This window comes from Temnothorax americanus, unplaced genomic scaffold (genome assembly GCF_048541705.1).
Source record: "Temnothorax americanus isolate GAGA-0224 unplaced genomic scaffold, ASM4854170v1 Scaffold45, whole genome shotgun sequence".
Lineage (NCBI taxonomy): Eukaryota > Metazoa > Arthropoda > Insecta > Hymenoptera > Formicidae > Temnothorax > Temnothorax americanus.
In genome coordinates, this window is record NW_027509602.1 from 1,216,220 (window position 1) to 1,237,563 (window position 21,344).

A 21,344-nucleotide genomic window follows, 5' to 3' on the forward strand; every position below is an offset into this window, starting at 1 on the left:
CTTGAGAGAGGGCTCAACTTCGAGCACTCGCTGTCTGTCAGTTTTCAAAATTGACAAGCAAAGTTCGGGATTACGTAGTATATTCCGATTGCCGAGCTCCTACATGACTTTTTCCAGCAGGTTATTTTGGGCATTTGCAATTTATTTTGCTCTACTTACTATATATATTATTATCATACCAATTAGGTACGAATATAGTTTTCCCTACTTCAATTAATTTAATAAAATGTTCGTAAAATATTTTATTTTTTTCGAGTTGAGCGAAAGATCGATTTGTATAAAATGTGTATGTATACTAAAGGCATATATGTAGCGCATCCCGGTATACACAGTGCCCGTCACGCTCACATGACATAACTTCACTTCTTTTTCTGGGGTTATGTCAAAGATACAATTTATACATCTCTAGTGCCAGATAATGGCTGCGTTCATCAGAGAAAGCTGCTTTGCGACAGTTGCAAAGCAGTTTTTTCTGCCGTTGAAACATTAAAGGCCGGCCGAGATTACTTACTGCTGTTATCGCGACAATCTTTCCAGAGATGTTGGTCAACGCACTTGGGCAGAAATTGAATATCATCTAGATGTGCTCTAAGCCACGAAAAGTGCCCACGTAGAGGTTTGGTAGTGTCACGGGAACTTGGCGAGTTTAGCTATGCCACAAACCGCATATATCTTTACTTAAAATAGTATGTCAGTCATAACGTTTTGTAATTAGGGAAAGATTTTACGTGAACACCCTGTATATATGCAGTTACCAATTAATCAACAAATTCTGCAAATCAATCGGTGGATTTGTGCTGCTTGTAATTAACAATAATATACATTGGTTTCACGCATTTAATACGTTCGGATTTAGATCGTCCATACGAATTAACTGTCGCATGCGTGATATTTATTATTACTATCTCATAAACCACCTAAAACGAATTACATTTTTACGATACTTTTATAAAAAGTTATATTATAGTCAATTAATTGAAACAATTTAATTTGAAGACTTGAGTCTGGAATCTGAGAAGAAATATATCCAATCATTTGTTCAAAGATGATTAATGGAATTATATTAACTTTCTTCGTGATCGCGTTTCCACAATGTTGTTTCGTGAATGTAAGGAAGTCGGCGATTCAGATTCTGCTGCATACGGCTTTGTGTGTGCCTTGACACGTAGCGCCAAATTGCTATCCGCACACGCACACAGTCAACAAAATCAACAACCTGTGGATATTTGATCTGCTTTGCGCCGCGCGAACGAGGGTTATAGTGAAACAGAGCAGGAATGAAGGAGAAGGGCGAGGACGTGGTGAGCGAGAATCGATGCGAAGATCGACGCCAAGGGTTGTATAAGGGTGGTATAAGGGTGGTGTAAGGGTGTGAGGGACGTGAGGGAACATTTCGAAGCTATCTCGGGTGGTACTACTGGTACAGAAGATACCGTTGAAAGCGATACGGCTGCATGCATCTACAAGGTTTCCTCGACTTCGCATATCGGACTTCGGCTGTGTATCGTATATATTGGGACGCACGGCACGCGCGACTCGGAAAGACGCCAGAATTCATCTTCGCGCGAAATTCTCTATTTCGCGTAGAGACAGTTGCGATGGACACGTATTTATGACATTTGCATGACCGTCACTCACGCGGAGTTCTCTCCCGTGAAAGCCACCGCCATTACAATGGACAACTCGATATCCAAGTTGACGTATATCATGACTCTGCAGTCCAGTTAGACGGTAAACTATAATAATGCGTATGTAATGCGAGACTCCTGCTGTTATCTGCATTAGATTAGCGTAATTGCGATTAATATTCTACGCGTTAATTATTTAGAGTTACTTGAGAATGTTAAGAGAGCGAATAATTTGTTATTTACGTCTTGTAGCTCAAATTTAATAATATTTTATTTAAGCTTTTTGAAATATATATACAAGATATTTAATGTTTATCAGATTTTAATTTGTTTCGCGGTATTTTGACTCTTAAACCGAAACTGATTTAAATTACAATGAGATAGCGGAAAACGGTTTGCGCTATTGTTACCATTAAACGCGCAAAATGAATTGTACCGGTTCGCGTTTTAAACGCGGTCTCTTGTCTCTCCGCGACGGGCGCTGTTCGCTGTTTAAAAGACGTAAAAGTCACCTCATTCAGCCTCATTGTAATACAGATGCCGCAGTCCGGAGCACTTTGTTTACGTGGAGACTTAAGCGAGAGTAATTTAGAAACCACTTGGAAACGTCCCGGCACGCTTCGGCGAGCAGCGCGCGGAATTAGCAAACCGAGATTTCAAGTGCTGAAATAGTCACCCGGGGATCCGTGGTACGTACCGACTTTCGTCGTCCGCCATCTCCGACCTTGTCTTCCGAGCTCCCTTAACGGCTGTTGAGGCGAAATGAATAATCCTCACGCGCACCTACCGGAATGTAAGTCGGCGCAAACGACAAGTGCACTTTCGTCGCGCGGGGCGCACGATTAAGTTTTAGATCCCGTGGTCCGTTAATCCTCTCGCGATAACTTTTATTACAACGTCCCGACTTTGCATATCCACTGAAAACTCTGTTCAATAATAACTGGGTTATGCCGCGCTGCAACACGCTACAAACGCGCTATGCAAGTCTTATACGGCTGCACGGTGGAGTATAACGGGCCGCGTCGGATTCGGGCGACAGGAATAATTACACGGCACTTTGTTAAACTGTTAACATGGAAATAACACGGGAGTGGATGCAGCGCTGTCTCGATTGCGCGATTAAAATATGCAGGTTGTTTCAGAACTGTCGGTGCTCCTCTCAACTTGAGGATACGCCCCGGAAAGAATTATAATAGTGGTTATCGCCATAATGGGATATATCGGTGATTCTTGATTTATGAGCAACTTGAAATTAAAAAATGTCGGTAAATCGAATTTTTTAAAATGCAATCGTACGTATAACATTCAACTCATATTCAAGCAAATACTGCTTTTCAAATATTAATTTCAATTTTAATTGCAAAAATACTTAATATTAATTACGAAAATGAAAAGAAATATAGCAATTAACTTCTTTAAAAAAATAATAATTTTATCAAACGACGCAGTTGTAGGTATAAAGATTACAAAAATTCTATAATAGTTTAAATTTTATACTAGATTAATTTTTGCAATTTTCCAATTAAAATTTTATATTTATGCATTATCACTGCCAGTAAACAAACCAAATTATTGACAATTAAGATATATGATTATCAATTACATATTTGAAAGAAATTAAATAACATTACATATTTGAAATGTATGCATAATAGAAAAATAAGCAAAAGGATATTTTGTCAAGGGATGTATGGATTTAATTTGAAATTAATAAATTTGTTTATTTTTATAGAATATATATGGTTGAAATCATACGGGAGCATACGACAAATAGTTAAACCGCCAATCGTAAAATATAACTCCATTTACGTACATTTTTGTATATCAACGTTTTTGTTTATCTGCATATTGATTTTTTTTTCGGCGCGTATGTCGCAAGGATGCGTATAAAACTGTACCCGATATGTCACGAGAAGCGATTTCCTCGTAATCCGGGAATATTATTGACATTGATTGAAATTTCGCATTGCAATATATCTTGTAACGATATTCAACCTCATTATTCCACCGTAATATCATTCCGATGAGATTCTCTCAAGGGGACTCTAACGAAGCCGCGGAGAGAGTTCCTTTTACCGCGCTCGCAACGATAACGATAAGCTCGTGATAATAGCACCAATTCCACGTGACGTCCTCGCGGGAGAACATCCTCTCTCGGCGAGATCGCGTTAGCGCGAGCTGGCGCGTAACACTCGGAAAACTCGGTGTAATTTCTACTGGCGTGCCGCTCGCGGCAATTACGCTCGTACGTCCCCGCGCGCGAATCCACGGAGAAAATAGAGTGTTCGAACACTTATCGTTACCACCACTTTAGTAAACCAGCTTAATTCTCCCGGCCCCGTGTGAACGACCGTGTGTTTCTTCGATGCAGATTCGAAAGAGAGCGAAGCACCGACAATAATTTTGAACAACATTTTATTTATTTATTTATTTATTTTTTTTTCATTCTCCGACCGGCATCTTTTTATCGTCGTCGTTTGGAAGCGTGAAAGAACTATTTGGCGACGACATTAACGCCGGAATGTCTCAAGTGAGAAAATTCATCTCACTCGTTGATCACTGCGTCGCACTTTTCTGCAATTTAGAACCGGAAAGCGGAAGAGCTCTGGCATGTCTGGTATGTTCGCTTGACGATAAAAATGAGTGTCGTATACTCAGTACGAACCCGGAAGGTTCGAGTATTTATCGTAACCTGCATTTAGTGTAATAATAGTTGCTAATCTATATAATTACGCTAATTAACTCTTATGTGGTTCTTTGACTTGCCTGGAAAATTAACAATTTTAATCTAGGCACTATATTACGGTAAAGAAGTTTGTCTGATCTGTTTTTATTATGCACGATTTAACATTTGACAATATGCCATGCTATGTCAAACATAAGTATTAATTAAAACAAATATTTTTCCGGTTACGTTAACAGATTTACAATTAATAATAAAATGGAATTACAAATAAATAAGTTAATTATTGTGATATAAATCTTGATATATATCTATATCACAATATAATTCACGATAATAATATTCTGGTGGACGCTTTTGATATACTTTTATTCAAAAGAAATAACAATATTTTGGTTTTGTAATTAGAGAAGAAATTATAATTATTAAACTTTGTAATCTATTGTTATATACGGTGCATTTCACGCATGAATTCAGAATGTACGTGTGTGTATAACATAAATACGTGTAACATCATTAACCGATTAAATATGACTAGCCGTTGGAGTGATGTATAGTAACGCGATTGTGCGGCAGTAACAGATATACATAATATGCATGTAGTAAAGAAACGTAATTTACGCAATAAGTTCCGAAGGAATAGGGAATATGCGTTCAGCGTGTACATAGTTGCATTATTAAAACACTGCTGATTTATTCATTTAGCCGATATATTTTTCGGTTTTATTTTGATTTATTTCCGAGCATGCTCTTTAAGAGGCATATGAAACTTTTATGATGTTCCATCATATATAACCCGCGAGATATTCGTCGCTACCGCACGTGTAAAAGCATAATAACCAGTTGTACGTCAAATAGCACGATGCCAGGTGATAATTAGAGCTCACACGTCGAAACCTTCGCGCGATTCTTGAAGGGATGGCAATTATATGAACGCGCGTCGAATACGGCCAACATTCCAAACGAAAATGCGCGCGTACGTTCTGTTCTGTGCGAGAAACGTTTTCAATTTACAATCTAACATAACAGAAATAAAAGAAAGAATTGCGCGCGGGATATTATTAATCTACAATAATTTGACAGATTTTTTGCTTAATATAATCCCAAAAAATAATTCTATTCATACAAACCATGTGTAAGAAACACAAATCATCGTTTATTCTCCAATATGACGGTACTGATTTATTCTGATAATGAATAATATTGAGTAATATAATTTATTGATATTTAGTATCGATTAAATTTTAAATCAGATATTTGCAGCTCTATTTAAACCTATTTTAAATTACCATAATCTGAAGATTATGATTTTATTATGTATTTATGTTCTTGAAATTTAACTCGTCAAGATTTCGAATTTCAATTATTTATGGCTTAAAATTCACTGAGAAACTTTGATTTCTCAGCAACATATCCAATCGACATGCTTCCTAAAAGATAAAATCTGTTTTCTAGAAGATTGCATGACGTATCTAGAATAATCTGTATACGTTCTTTTATGGTTCTGTTTTATTTTAAGCTGGCATGAGCACCTAATAGACACAGCGCGGGATTTTTCATTTTCTCTATTTTAGAGCCTATATCAGATGCAATATAAAACGTTATTGGTATCACCGAATTCTCTCGTTTTTTGAGGGGCAAATGCGAATGCCGTGCATGCGGACGTTGCAACTGTTGAAATCGATGCCGAGAACGAAATTGAGCGAACAGTGTTTCTGATCTTACTACAATAAAACTTGAATTTATCTGCGTTCAAACAGTTACAGGTTGTAGCAGGTTACATGAATAAAACGGAGCGGATATGCTTTTGCTTTTATTTATTCGAAGTATATGCTCCAAAGGGTATATATGAATAAAGATAGTGTGCAGGGTTTACGGTCTACTTAATGTTAAGAGATTACATTCGCGAAACAGATTTTAAACGTGTGTTGTGTAAATATATGAATAAATAAATAACTCCGTTATCCACAGGCGAAACATTTACATAATTTTACTCAATATTTTATCTGCTTTTAATCAGCTTTACAAAATGCAATTCGAGATTGAGATGAATGTAACCTGGGAGTCATTCATTTTCTTTTTACTTTTATTCTCTCAATTTGATAAAAGTTATCGTAAAAGGCTTGGAATTTTTATAGCTTGAATTATGGAATGTATAGAATGGTGACTTTGATTCAGATTTACTATTTATCGAATAAACGAAATTTTTTTTCGAAAATTTATTGTTGTACGTCTCTATTTTTTTTTTTTGTAAATGACGAGTGCGCCAATTACTCAAGCGTTTTGAAATACATTGACGTATATAGGATCACTCTCGTATCTCACTGGTTGCGGTCGCGCGGCACGAGAACCCTTTTCAAACCTATACCTACAGAGATTCTACATCAGCCTTGGATCCTTGTAACACAATCAAAAGTTTCACGCACGTGGAAACGTGCACATTGTCATAGGGAAAGAGAAAGAAAAAATACAGTCGAGAACCCGTCGGGAACGCATCGCGAGGTGAGGATTTGCATTCGAGCCACGTAAATGCGGGAAATCCTTTGTATACCGTAATCCCGTACGCGCGCGTATGGACGCAGGATACGAGTGCCATGCACCGGGATAAACGAGAGGCGAATCGATTCGCGTCCATCGACAGCTTCCGGTTTGTCGAAACGATCCGTTCTTCTCGTTCGAACTGCATCGCGGTCTTGCGCAGGGAATTATTATTGTAACCTCAATGTTGCGATGGTGCCTGTTATTGCACCGTATTATATGTCGAATGTTCTTTGGGTTAAATCGTATTATGCGACCCCCTGTTGCATTGCCTATTTCATTTATTTATCGCGATAGCCGTGGAATAAAACGTATTTAACAGTTTCGTTTATTTATTCGTACTGTTTGTTAAAATTCACGAAGCTAATTTATAATGTCGAACCGGTACTTAATTTTTATTTGCGTACAATTTGTTTAATACGAATTTGAAATTAATTTTTATTTTTAAAAATGTTTTTTATTTTTGTTTTTCACTTTAAAAAGTAGTGCTTTTGCTTTAAGAAAGGTAGTTATTAGAGATATTTTAGTTCCACATATTTTTTGGGGATAAATAACTTCTTTTGATATGCGATTCACCACTTTCGTAAGCTGCATATAATGCGATAAGTGGTAGTTTAAATTTGTCGTTTCTACGTAATACGTACACAGATAAAATTTAAACCTATATAGAAATAAAATTAAACCGATTACATATTAGTAGTAACACAAATTATACGCAAATGTGGCACTTAAAATGTGATATAGAAAAAATAAAAAAAAAAGAAAAACATTTAGGGTATAATAAATTACTACTATAATAAATTACTAGTAAATTGGAGTTTAAATCGGTTATCGGTGTGGTTAGAGCGGTTTTAATCGTAATACTCTCGCTTTCAACAGTTTAATGTTTAATACGTTTTAATGAAACTTATAATAAATGCGATACGGAACTCTTATACTTTCGCAAAAAACGAAAAGAAGGTTCTTTTTGATAATAATACGCACCTGTACACAAAGTATTTCACAATCACCGTGCAATATTTTAATAGTACCTATATATTTTAGAGATTAATTGGAGTTGAAAATTTGAATATTGCGGGATTATACATATAATAGTTTCCGAATTAGGTGAATTAAGTGAAGTTTATTACATTTTAACTGATGCAAGTAAATTATTTAACTCTTTTTTTTTTATCAAAATTGGAGAATATATGATTAATTATTTAATAGATTTATATAACTTTTTTAAAGAATTATTAAACTTTTAATGTTAAATTTATATTTTGAAGAATAATTTATCTCTGGTGTGTGAAAATACAGATTTATTTTTTATGTTTTTTTCTAAATTGTTACGCACTGAAGAAAATAAAAAATTGTACGTATAATTTTCATAATTTGAAAAATAATTCGTCACATATGTTTTGCGATGATTTAATTTTAATTTCCTGATTTATTAAAATCAATACACAAATTTGACATTTATCAAAGTTATACAATTTTGTCATATTTGGAACGTATACATATGGGAAAAAATACGTACTAATTTACATAAATAATTTTTTTTATTAGAACGGAGATAGATTTTATTCTTAAAGACGAGTTTTGATATGTGAGAGATTATTCGTCTAATTCGATTCAGAATACGAAATGGAATAGTCGACATATTTATTTTATAACCCGTTATACGCTGATATTTGCGTTAAAAGTTTTATGATATATAGCCTTCGGTAGTTGTTTTTGCGATATCTAAACATCGTTCTCGGTCGTTTTGTTTATGTTTGCGCGACTTGATTAGAGGACTCGGCAGCGACGCGAGTCGCTCCGTATATCGCATTACCTTTCCTGACGCGTTCGCGAAAAGTACGAAGAGACGTTAAACAGTAGTCATCTAAATATATTTAAATGATTAGCACGATTATATATATATATATATATATATATATATATATATATATATATATATTAATGCGATCACTATTCTGCACTACTAATTCTCATGATTCGTAACAGTCGTTACTAAATATTTCGTGCGATTTTTATCTAATGGTAAGTACGGATCGAAGTGCGGATCAGATAGGATAGAAGTGATAGGGGGTGGAATTTTCATGAACGTTGCCATTTTATCGCGATATTTACGCGCAAATGTAATTATTTATTTTATGATGTTTGGATTGGAATTTATCGCGCTTAGAATTTCTCGTCTATTTTTTGGATTAGTATGAAGTGGTATACGAATTATAATCGTAATTAATTTTATAGTTTAATATTTGCCAACTGGGTTACTTGACTTTATATAATAAAGTCGACATTTGTGCGTTTTAAAATTCTTCGCTGTTTGAGATTCGTTTGTAGAGCTAATTCGTGAGACGTCGCGAATGTTGAGTGAGTTATAACTTTGTGCGGTCTTACTTTTTTCGCGTTATTCTTTCGTAAAGTACTTTTAACGTCGTATATTTAACGTCGCGAGTGCTATGCGAATATCATATTCTTATGATTAGTGTATGTATGGTTATGATTAACCGCATTTTCGCGAGTATTGTGCTATGTGAGAACAACCAAGGAATTTTAAGAGGAGGAGGAGACTTGGAAGATATCGGGCGACGCGACGGCGGAGCAACCCTGGGGTAAGGAATGTATTTTAGTAATTTATTATTTTGTTACTTGCGATATTAATTGTAATCTTTTTATGAGCACAATATTTTCCTTGAAATATTATTTTGGAAACACCACAACATTATTTACTGCAGTTGCATATAGTATCTTTCAATTAATTTAAAAACATAACATACACGCTAATGATTACTAATTAAGAAATATTAAGTTTTACAATACACCAATTTTTTACCCTAATTTTTCATAGCCTATCTACACACATTTATTGATAATTTGTTATTATTTGAAACGAATCAAAGAGATAAAAGAGATACGATGTACAACAAATATTTTATGGCAGACGAATATTTGATACAGGTTAAAGTTAATGATTGATAAATCAATATTATTTAAAATAAAATTAATAAAACAAGTCGTATGTAAACGGAATTACAATTCTAATTGTGTGAACTATGCAATAGACAATTCTAATTCGAGAATTATTGCGATCTAGTTAGGATTTTCGATTCAAATTCGCCAGAATATCCTATTAAAATATCGCGCAGTGGCTGTTCGGAGTACTCTCCGTATATGCGTATGATTTCATTTCTTCCAAGAGGCGTTGAAGTTTAAGAGCCAGCGACATTCATCTCCCTAAGCAATTTGCGCGTTATTCGGGGTTTAGGAGGACCGGAAGCTCTCGCTTCCTGTTCGTTCTCGCCCGTCTTCTGAGTTTCCGAGGGCGCGACAGCTGAAATTAATTTCGGCCGATTCAATTAAAGCTTGGACGGCGGTTCGCTTTCTGTGAAATTCAAAGCTACCGTCGGACAGCTATATGCTCATAAGTGAAAGACGTACTACCGTGATCAAGGAGAACCTCTGGGATACGTTCATATAGGGCGCTGCACCGTCCCTTCCATCATTTTTACAATTCACTCCTGCTTCCATATTTATAATTCGTAGGTACATATATTTCCATAAATGAAACGTATCTAACCAATACCAATACCAAATTTCATTTATAGCAAATGCTCGAGAAATTAGAGATAACTTTTGCGTCAGCAAATATTGGAGATCGGAATTTTTTTTATATATATTTATTTTTCAATATTTATTAAATGAGTTATAAGCATTTTTATATTTTATTTTATTTTCTATACTTGTACAAAATAAATTTGTATTAACTTAGATTAATATTTTAGAAGCAAAATTTAAATTAAAAATTAAATATATAAATTTTTGTTTATTTGCAAAACCTATATAATCGGAGAAAGACTATCCATTTTCAAACGTTTATTGTTTAGCAATTAACTGTGTTTATATTTTTTTAAAGAGAAGATTAAATGGTTAAAATAGACCACAGATGTGGTTAAAATTGATTAGATATATCTTCTATACATATGTGTGTACGACTATTTATTATTAATTTTCCAGAATTAATTTTCACTAAAACAGATATATATGTAATATAAATCCATGAAGTATTTATAATATAAATCCAATTTATTCGTGTATAAGTATCATGGTTTCATTTTATACTCAATTATAAATGATATTATACATATATTACGTTGTACATGATAATTAATAATACTTGCATGGGCTGTGCTTCCTGCATTGCTTCATATGATCTTATTTTGATTATGCGAGTAATGTGGAACGTGATACAAATTTAATCATAAATTAAAATTCAAAGTTCGCTTCATACGTAAAATTCTTTAATATTTATGCATATCCTGGGAATGCGTGCGCAAATGGTCTCAATCACTTTTATATTGTACCATATAGTACAATGATCATCTTATCACGTTACGTGTTAAAAGTACCTATTAATCTTATCTTCAGCGTACGAAAAATTATATAGAATTGTTAAAATGTTGATTTATTTAATGAAAAAGCAGTAACTCGTACTTTATTCATTAAATTACGCTCGTTTAATGAAAACAAGAATTTGTATGAATAATTATTGTGATTGAGTGAATTTGGCGCGCATGTTTCCGAGATAATTATATTAAATGATCTAACAAGCGATGAATAGCACGCTTATTATTATAAACCAATTGACCCAAATTAAATTGATCAGTCGACTTTTTAATCTTGGGTAAACTCACTGCGCGGCTTAATATTATTACATATAATATTCAAAGTTTTGAATTGGGTGTGTCTATAAAACTGATAATCGCGCGCGTAAATCGTATATTGATATTAATATAATTGATAAATAACTGTATTGAGTATATATATTTATATTGCATCGTTTATCGTTATTCCTCAGCATATTGACATAATAATTTATTTAACAAATTTTTGAATCACATGCTCTACAATATTTAAACATTCTCATAATTTACCTTTGATATTATTGGACTAGATATTGTAGGAACAATGCAAATATTGGAGACATCTTGGTTTATTTGATTCTGTCTATTATTACTCCAATGTAAAGTAATTATAGTGTTTCGCTTATTTGCCGCTTATTTAATAACAGTATGTAATAAGCCACTAAAACTTCACGAAAGCGACGATAGTGATAATTGGTAAAACATATTTCGTACATCATTTTCATCCGGGATTGGTGCGAGAGTACAATTAGAACTAATCTGGTAATTGGTGCGATATTTCGAGCACGTCGGGGAGTTTTCTTTGTAGTTAAATCTCTCGAACCTTTATTTTATTGCATTCTACCAGCTCTATAGTTAAATACTTTTGTAAATGTTGCGACATCCATGTTACACGTAATATGTATATATGTATAAGTGGAAACGCGTATTTGCCCGCTTTATTCCGATTAAACTCGATTCAATTAATTCATATCATTTTTCGTTTAAAACCTGTGCAAACCGCCGTTCTTCTCGTCAAAGCTACCGCCGGAGGGACAACGTGCTTATAAGCAGTGGACATGCAATCCACAGACGGAATAGCCATACTTCGATGCGTAATTAAAGAGCTGCGCGAATTTCTTTTTCTCGTTTTTCTCCCACCGCGATCTGACCGCCTCTACGATTGAATATTTTTCCACGTCCCGTAGCATCATTTTACAAATCTGCATAAAATGCGTATATCGGTGCCCGCTAGTCTATAATAAGAGATTTTAATTCAATGAAATTTAGTTGTATTAATTTAAATCTTTTTACAATTAATTTATAGGATGGTTAACTCGTAATATCTATAACCTTCGTATTTTATATCTACGCGAACGTGGAATCTTAATCCTTAGCTCGCCACATTTTGATCCAGTGGACCGCTGAACCGTTCTTCGGTTTTCTAGTTTTTACATAATAACATATATATAATTTTTTAGTTTTCTTATAATAAATTCAGTAAATTCAAATCATTTTTTTGACTTGATATTTATCATAAACATTTTATTCAAAGTTTGTATTTCCAATTTCTACAGTACAAGCTTGAAAATATTAATTAGAATGAAAATGACAATGCAGCACAGTCGAGCGGTCTCATAGACCGGAGTGTGGCGAATTAAGGACTCGAGAATAAGTGTGGCTAGCTAGGGTAAAGGGTTAATACAGCAATTAGCCTGTATTTATACATTATTACAGCCCGTTTTAAAATAATGGCTCTTTTGAATAATGGATATAGCGTATATTAAACAGACAAGAATTTCGCGGAATAAATATTAAATGTGGTTCATTAATGTCATAATTATATTACGTGTATAACCACGGATACCATTTTTGTTTTAATATGTCTCTGCTGTAATTGTTATAAATTCGATATTTACTCTGTTTTTATTTCTGCAGGTTATCTCACATTACAATTTGATTTTATAATATGACCGAAGATAAATTGACTAAAAATTTCGATACTACAATATAATACTTTGTATAAATTATACCATAATAATAAGCAACGTAATCTTTGTTTCATATCACAATATCAATCGCGTTATATGTGTCAAAAAAAGGGTGGATATATAGTAACCCTCACAGTTAGTTCATAAGATGTGCATTTTCGTGAAAAATAGTTGGATACTTGACCGTATGCGGATTTAATATTTATCCAGATTCGCGATCCCTGGTCAATTCCGTCGCGCATGCAGCTCCATCCGTTATCCATTTAAAGCCCATATTACATTAAAGATTGTGATTGAGATTGGATTGAAATTTAATCAATCAGAATAAAGAAGATTAATCTAAATTTTTGTGAACACAATTTTTGCTCCGATTGGTTAATTTTCAATCCAATCTTAATCCTAATCGGGTAGTCAGATACGGGCTTTAAGCGGATTATAGTTGCGATAGGCGAATGTTTTCCGCGAAAATCAAGCCGCGAACAGTAAATGCGCCATGGCCATGGCGCATGTGCGTCTTTAAAAACGTACAGACATGAATTTTATGCGTCCCAGTTCGCAAAGTCCCAATGCGTTGCAACGCGCATGCTATCCGCGCCCATATTGATTTGCTCTTTCTTTCTCTTTTCCCCGCCGAACACCGAGAGAAGTTTAAAGAGTATCCTAACACGTTGTATGTGTGCTCAATCCCGTGTGTTTGCCCCGCGTCTCTTTCCGACCTTTTCTGGCGAGCGAAGTGCACGGATGTGCGTCGGAACAATTTACGCCTACTCGGACCACCTGAGCTAATTCGTTGCATCCGCGTCGCCCCTTTTTAATTTCGTGCAATATCCGCGCTAAAGGACAAACTCGAGCAAATTAGAACTGTTTCGTTATATGTTGCTGTGTGTTTAACGGGAAATATATTCTCGTGTGAATACTTTTAACGTCTATACGCTTCCTAGGCACAGCTCGCCGTACATGGAAAGTTCCAGGAAATCTATTTTCTTTCCATTTCGCCTACGAATTAAATCTAATCCTCAGGCTATGCAATTGTGTTGTCTGTATCTTGCGACGAATGAGAATAGGTCTTTTAAAGATTAAATGTCTCTGATGCTAGCATATGCGATAACGTAATATGAACTATAATATATGCATACGATAATTACATGTTTATATTGGATTACGGTAATACGTATTGTACTTAGAACTCGTAAAAAAAAACCTTATAAAAGATATAATAAAAATGTATTTTTTTAAATTATCTCTTCGGTATCGAGAAGAGCGTTTTTAAAAAATATATATATAGATGATGTCAATTATTTACGAAAATTATACATTTTGAATAGACGCCTGAATAGAGGAAAGAGAAAGAGAGAGAGAGAGAGAGAGAGAGAGAGAGAGAGAGAGAGAGTGAGTGAGTGAGTGAGTGAGAAAGGTTCACGTAATAGATAAAAAAGAAATCTTTTAGAAATATAATAACATTTACTTTTAGGTGATTTTAAAAATAGTTTACATATAACTACATAAGTATAGCAATTTCACGGAATCGTTTTCTTTACAATTATCGCAAAACAGATACTAATTTTTCTTCACACTTTCGTCATAAGATAAATCCGGGTATTTGATTCTTTCGTGCTTTATAAATGGACTTGGAACTGAAATGCTAAGAGGATTTCTCGCGTAATTTCTTTCTCCTTCGGCTATGATCCATACTTCCGAGAAGCTATGCATTTAACGAGCATGCTCATCAATCTATCAACGGCTTTTGTATTTGCATTTTCACGAACATCTCAAGCTGCCATTTCATGCTAACGTATAATCGCACCAGTTGTCCATCACTGAGTTTTCCGCGTGGATCATCGAATGTCGAGTCTTTTGTAAGATTGAGGATACTCGAACAAAATGTTAGACAATACAGAAATTGAAGCGGATTTATTAATATCCGCGTTCTCTAGCAATTGTTAATTCTCTTTATCTTATATGCTGTACACATCGCGTTATTAAAATAATGAACACGTAGCTTCAATCGTTGTAAAAAATTAATTGTTAATTAGCTGTCAAACTCGGATATTTCTGCATGAATTATTGTTTGTCTCAATCTGACTGATCGTTTTCCGTTAAAACGAGAACAGACACAGTTAAATATATAAAAGAGTATATAAAAATAACTTTGTTTGAAGATTGATTAAGGTTTTCTTTATTTATTTTAATTAAAAAATTTATTAAAAATTTTTAGTATAATTATCCATAACTACTTAAAATAGCGTTTTTATTAGTTGAAAGATTTATGGCTATACTCTGAGTAATGATCAATTTTCACTGTTGCGGAACATATTCGCTGTTGGAAAATTATTGATAAATTAATTGAAAGAACAATGTACTCGCATATCACAATGTGAAGAAAGTAATGTTTTAAGCGCACTTCAAGTACGTATACGGTAGTGGACGATAGAGGCTAACGTAAAACAAGTATCGAAGTTCCGAAATGCTTTCCCTATTGGCGGACAAGGAAACTTTTCTGCGGCGGAGTCCTGCGGGTAAAGTTTATCATTTAGGACAAAGGTTTGCCCCGGGTGGCGTACTCGCGAAGATTCTTCGGCGGCGACGAGATTCGAGAGGAGACTCCGGGACTCCGGGAGAGAGACCAAAGCGCAGAAAGAGAGAGGGTGGGCACGCGGGCTAGATAGAAAGAGCGGCATACGCTCCTTGGGGGGCCTGTAGCAACGGGGTAAACCCCGACAGATAGGAAACGACCCTACCACCCTTCCTTTTTAACGTCGGATGCCGTAGTTTCTGCGAGAAATCTTTTAGGATGAACCCTGCAGGAAACGAGAAGAGGTCGGAGTCGTTACTTGAAGGACCCGGCTATTCTTGCTGACTGTATTTAAGGGAAAATTATCCGCCCGGACATCCTCCGACACTGTCCCCCGTCGCTTTTTCACGATCCTTGAACTCGAGGGAAGTCTTTCGACATAGACATGGTCATTCGAGAGAGCGTTTCCCCTTTCGGACACTGGCGCGCTGCAGTAATGCGATCCACACGGAATGTGTGCACACGGCGATATGTATCGTACACATGCACCGGGCGACGACGCCTGGCTCCGGCGTACGTGGACATGACGGACGAATTACACGCTACGCGCTACTTCCGGAACTAGCACGACTTTTGAGCCGAGTCATCTTACCCTATGTTAGTTAATCCGCGCTCGCGCGCTCACATTGCCGCTTCTTTTCCGTTGCGATCGTACGAGGTTCATCGTGCGAAAATAATCTTCATTTTAGTTCTTCTTCCACTGTAATTCGAGTTCCCTGCGACTGAGTGTCCTTACATATACGACTCTACGTCGCTGAGCTTGCTCGATTTAACAGCGGGCAATACTTTTACGATGTAATTTCGTTTAAAGAAAGAATCGTAATCACGAAGAAAAAAATATTCTTAATTAAACCACTGACTTGTTATACGTTTATACAATTACAATAGATTTTTAGATGTATTTGTACTTTCTGTTACCATTGTAAATCGGACTTCCCATTATTTTAATAACATTCGTTATTTATTATCAGTTTGGCATAAAATATATATAATTCGATGTATATTAATAATGCCGTAAAATAATACGATAATTTATACAGTGGTAATAAACATTATTTTATAAATCTATGTCCTATTATATTGTATTAATTAGCAAATTAATATATCATACCATTAGATTTATTTGACATTATTTGACTCGATACGACAACAATTGATTTAATATAAATTTACGTAAAATGTACTCCTTCATAATTATAATATTACGAGCGGAATGAAAAATCGGCAATTATTGTTCAACTCTAATAGAATTTCTGTGCTATTATGTGTCAGTTTGATGTATGTACATCGACGCATGACAAATGAGGACGTTCATTAAACAATGAAATAACGTTGACAACGTTGTCATGCGTTATCCCAATTAACGCGGCATTTAAACGCGGCAAAAATAATTAAACTCGCGCAACAAGAAATTTATTAAACCTGTCATTTTCCTCGATAAGAGTGCTTAGTTAATTTTTTTTACCTGTCAAGGTAAAAGGACGCGAAAACGGTGCGCGTATAGCATGCATTATATCGTTATCGTCAAGGTGTAACTTCGCTTTTTAGTGATCGATAGCGAGGAGCAATGTCGGAGAGGAGACGGCGAACGAAACTGCGCGAGCAGGAAGGAATCGAGCCGGGGTGAAATGTTGTTCTCGCGGGACAGCCAGCGAAAGGCCACGCGTTTCTTCTGTGCGACGCACTAAATTATCTACGGGGGATCATCGAAAAAAATCGCTCTATCCCATGCTTTTGCCGGGCCAGGCGTGACTCGCGTGTAAAGGGCGGGCGCTATGTTCTTCTCGTTTCTCTCCTTCCTGCCTTCAAAAGCGGATAAATGATTCCGCCGCGCGTGTATTGTGCGTGTACAAGAAGAAAGTGACATAAAGCATTATATCTCGCTGGCGCGGCGACGGAAACCGGACACGAAATACACAAGAAATATACGGGGCCGAAGGACATCCACGCACCACTACGGACGTATCGTAGTATGATATACGGCACGTTAAATACGTCTTGAAATTGGATGCACTTCTTGTTAGAGGCTTCTTGTATCCCTCGCCCAGGCCTCGCTACCACGTGTAACGGATTTAACGAGTAAGCTTTATTGAGCGCGTCTAGCGCGGCCGATTCTTTTCTCCGTTTCTCTAACGCCGCTCGGGAAAATTAATTCGCTCGTGAGCAGAATTTAATTTAATTCAATCTATGAGAGAGAAGTCTAATAGAATGCGATGCACCTGTCAAAGATTCTGACACGCGCGATTCCTTCGACGCTCTCTTTCTCTCTTTCTCTCTCTCTCTCTCTCTCTCTCTCTCTCTCTCTCTCTCTCTCTCTCTTTTTCTCTCTATCCCCTCCCCCTCCCTCTCTCTTTCTTTCTCTGCACTCATGCGCGAACAATAAAGGATGATAATGCCGTGTACACGAGCGCCGAGTAAAATTTCATTTTAATTCCCCGGGGATACGACCTATTAATCATAATTCTGAGGTACCAGCCAATTTGTTAGCGACTCGATTCCCAGAGGATGCTACATTATTGTGTTAAAATCTGTCATTGTTCCCCGTGCGCATTATTGTTCAGCAACGTTACTTTGAATCGTTATTGAAATTTATAGTAGCCACGATGTTTCTATACTTTCTGTTTTTTAATTATCAATCTTCTTCCTTCCTTCACACGTGTCCGGCTGTAATGAGGTCTTACATGCTCTTGGAGTAATGCATTAACAATGTTCCCAATTGAAATTATATTTTGCCTGGCAAATGCGTTGCATTACGTTACACCACCTATCTAATCTATGATCATATCTATGATGATAAATAATGCTATCATCATTAAGTTGTCAACGCAAAGTCAGTAAAATAATGCTATCGAGCATAGTTTCATTAATCTTTAAATTTAGGTGTACATGGGTATGATGGTTTATCATTAAAAATATAAAGAGAAGCGGAGATTACACTGTCGTGATTACGTATAGCTCTTATATACACGTGGGCAAACGAAACGTAATAACATGTCCATGTTAATTACATTTCACTGCACAAGCGAGTATTATATCTGGAGCTACCTTTTCGAATTGATGAAAATAAGTACGCGTGGACGTTTTTTTTCTTTTTACCAAGAGATGTACTGAAAGAACAACGACGGGTATCCAATTCGCGTGAGGGATCCACGCGTTATGGCTCATCGTATTCGTTATCCAAACACGGCGATCGCGCGCGCGCTCCCCGGCGCGAGAGAAGATTTAAGAACGAACGTCCCGTTTTATTTCAGGCACGTACCTAACCAGTCCTGGTTATTGTGCTGCCGCGGAAAGTGCCTTTTTCAAGTGAAACAGACGGATATCTGGGGCCCCTCCCTCTCTCTTTTCTTCATAGTGCGCCCGTCTATTCCGCCGAGCGAGTGATGAAAGGGAGCAAAACATGGAAAAAAATAGGTGGTGGTCGGGGTGGAAAAAGGTAAACTATTTTTCCGTTCTCTTTCTTTCTCTCTCTCTCTCTCTTTCTCTCTCTCTCTCTCTCTCTCTCTCTCTCTTTCTCTCTCTTTCTCTTCTCTTTTCTTTCTTTTTTTCTCTTTTTCTCATCTCTTCCCCCCCGCACACTTATTGTTTCTTCCTTCCCTCCTCATTCCTTCGGACGAATGGACGGGAATGCTGGACCAACTTGCTCTATCGTACGAATATAATAGTCGTATTCGCGCCTATTCTGTTACCGGCTTTCGTGTTTAATACACGCGTACGGCGCATATAATTGAACTCACTTATATGTGACAAAGGCTGATGAGTTGGACCGGATGATGGTTTAACGTGTCATCAACAACAGTTGTTGCATTGTGTTCTTGCAATCACGTGGCGGCAATCACGACCGCACACACGCGCCGACAAGAGAGAGCGCGTTAAAGGGGCACTGCGAGGGATAGGAGAGAGCCATTTGAGTGCCTGTGTGTATCATCCGCAGTTCTGCAGTCCTTTCTTTGACCGGATTGATTTCATTTTCTCGATACATGCGGATTTATACCGAGCTAATTAAAATTATCCCGCGGGTTATGATGCAGGCCGCAGATTTATTGTAGCGTAGGAGCTTTCGTCGTGTGTGTTGAACATGCCGACACATGTTTGCCGATAAAACATGTAGTCTTCACCAGGAAATTGGTGACTTGTCACCGCATTTGTTTGGCGTTTCCGAATTAGCGCGACATACGAGCAAAATCGTTTGGCTGACACTTTCGTAAAATTCTTTTTTTGCGGGAGACAATGGAAATTAATGGAAATATAACTGAAAATTTACTTGTTACATTTTGATTGTATTCTCACTACGGTCTTACTATATATATCAATCAATGATGCTAACAATTATTATAAGAATGTTATCGATTTCTTTAATTTCCCGACTTTATACTGGAATCTGTAATAATATTTTTGAACGTATATTCTGATAGAATTTATAAAATTTATTATTTGTTGAAATCTTGCATTTTTGCTCACGACCACTATCTGTGCGTAACTAGTCATTTTGCGTTTTTTAATTGCGGATATAATAATTGTAAGAAATAAGTGTGTATTTTTCATTACAGTATCTTACAGCACTCTAACTTCTACAACGTTGCTATTTTTATTTTCGGAGATCTAAATGTTTCCTCCGCTCAAATTTTTCATCAGTCTTGCGTGATGTATGTCCGCTTGCATTCTTTCCGGTCGAACGACTTCAAACAGTCACCATTGTTCAAACGTGATGAAGCTGGAAGTCATGCTCTCTCCCAAAATTTTCCAAAATATGACGTATTTTTACATGTTCTTCTTTTCTCGCTTGACTTCTTCATGTTCTAGCTTTCGTTTTATTTTTGACATTAGCATGAAATGCTGATCATACTTGTTAGATACATTGGGTCGATTGCAATTGTCCGCGTTATCTGAGATATCGTTTTATTTCGGTGTAACAGGATTCTTGCTAACGTAAATTGGACCGACGGAAATGAGCATGGGAGTGGTCTTTTACTATACGTTCCCTCTCTCTCTCTCTCTCTCTCTCTCTCTCTCTCTCTCTCTCTCTTTCTCTCTCTCTAAGCCAGATTAGGCAACCATAAGAAAAGCATCGCTCGAGAGCTTTGTTCGAGCTTGCTCTAGTACGTTGTGATGAGCAATGGAGTAACCAATAGCGGGTATCTCACCATCCCGAGGGAGCTTTGAGAACGATCGGTACTTGCATCCCACTCCGTTCATGAATCCTATCCTCCATTTCTCACCGCTTCCTGGTTTACGTTGTTCTATTTCATTCCGACCACGAGCGACGTCCACTGACTACCTATTCCCCCGTTATCCTTCTTGAAGAGGTACCCCTCCCCCCCATTACCCCGCCGTGTCTGACGCATCTCTCCGGTATAATTTCCATTGACGACTCAAAGTGATCCTTGTTACGAGCACTCGACTATTGCAGGCGTGGCACGACCGCCACGTTGAATTCTTCACGCGTTCATTATCAGAAATCATTAAACTAAAATGTAACGTCTGCACTCGCGTATATGAAGCCGAATTATTCCGAAATAACGAAATGTTTTATCCACGTAC

General features: G+C 36.4%; 1 protein-coding gene across 6 annotated transcripts in view; it reads left to right on the plus strand.

Annotated features, from left to right (window-relative positions):
* Atg16 (Autophagy-related 16) overlaps window positions 1-21,344 on the plus strand; it is a 221,586-nt gene that overhangs the window by 56,825 nt on the left and 143,417 nt on the right. The window contains exon 9 of one of the 6 annotated variants that reach the window (XM_077416794.1): window positions 19,055-19,202. The exons of the other annotated variants lie outside the window; for them this stretch is intronic. Coding sequence (XP_077272920.1) covers window positions 19,055-19,066 — 12 coding nt within the window. The 3' untranslated portion in view covers window positions 19,067-19,202. Of the gene's footprint in view, window positions 1-19,054; window positions 19,203-21,344 lie in introns of those variants that run through there. 6 annotated transcript variants of the gene reach the window in all.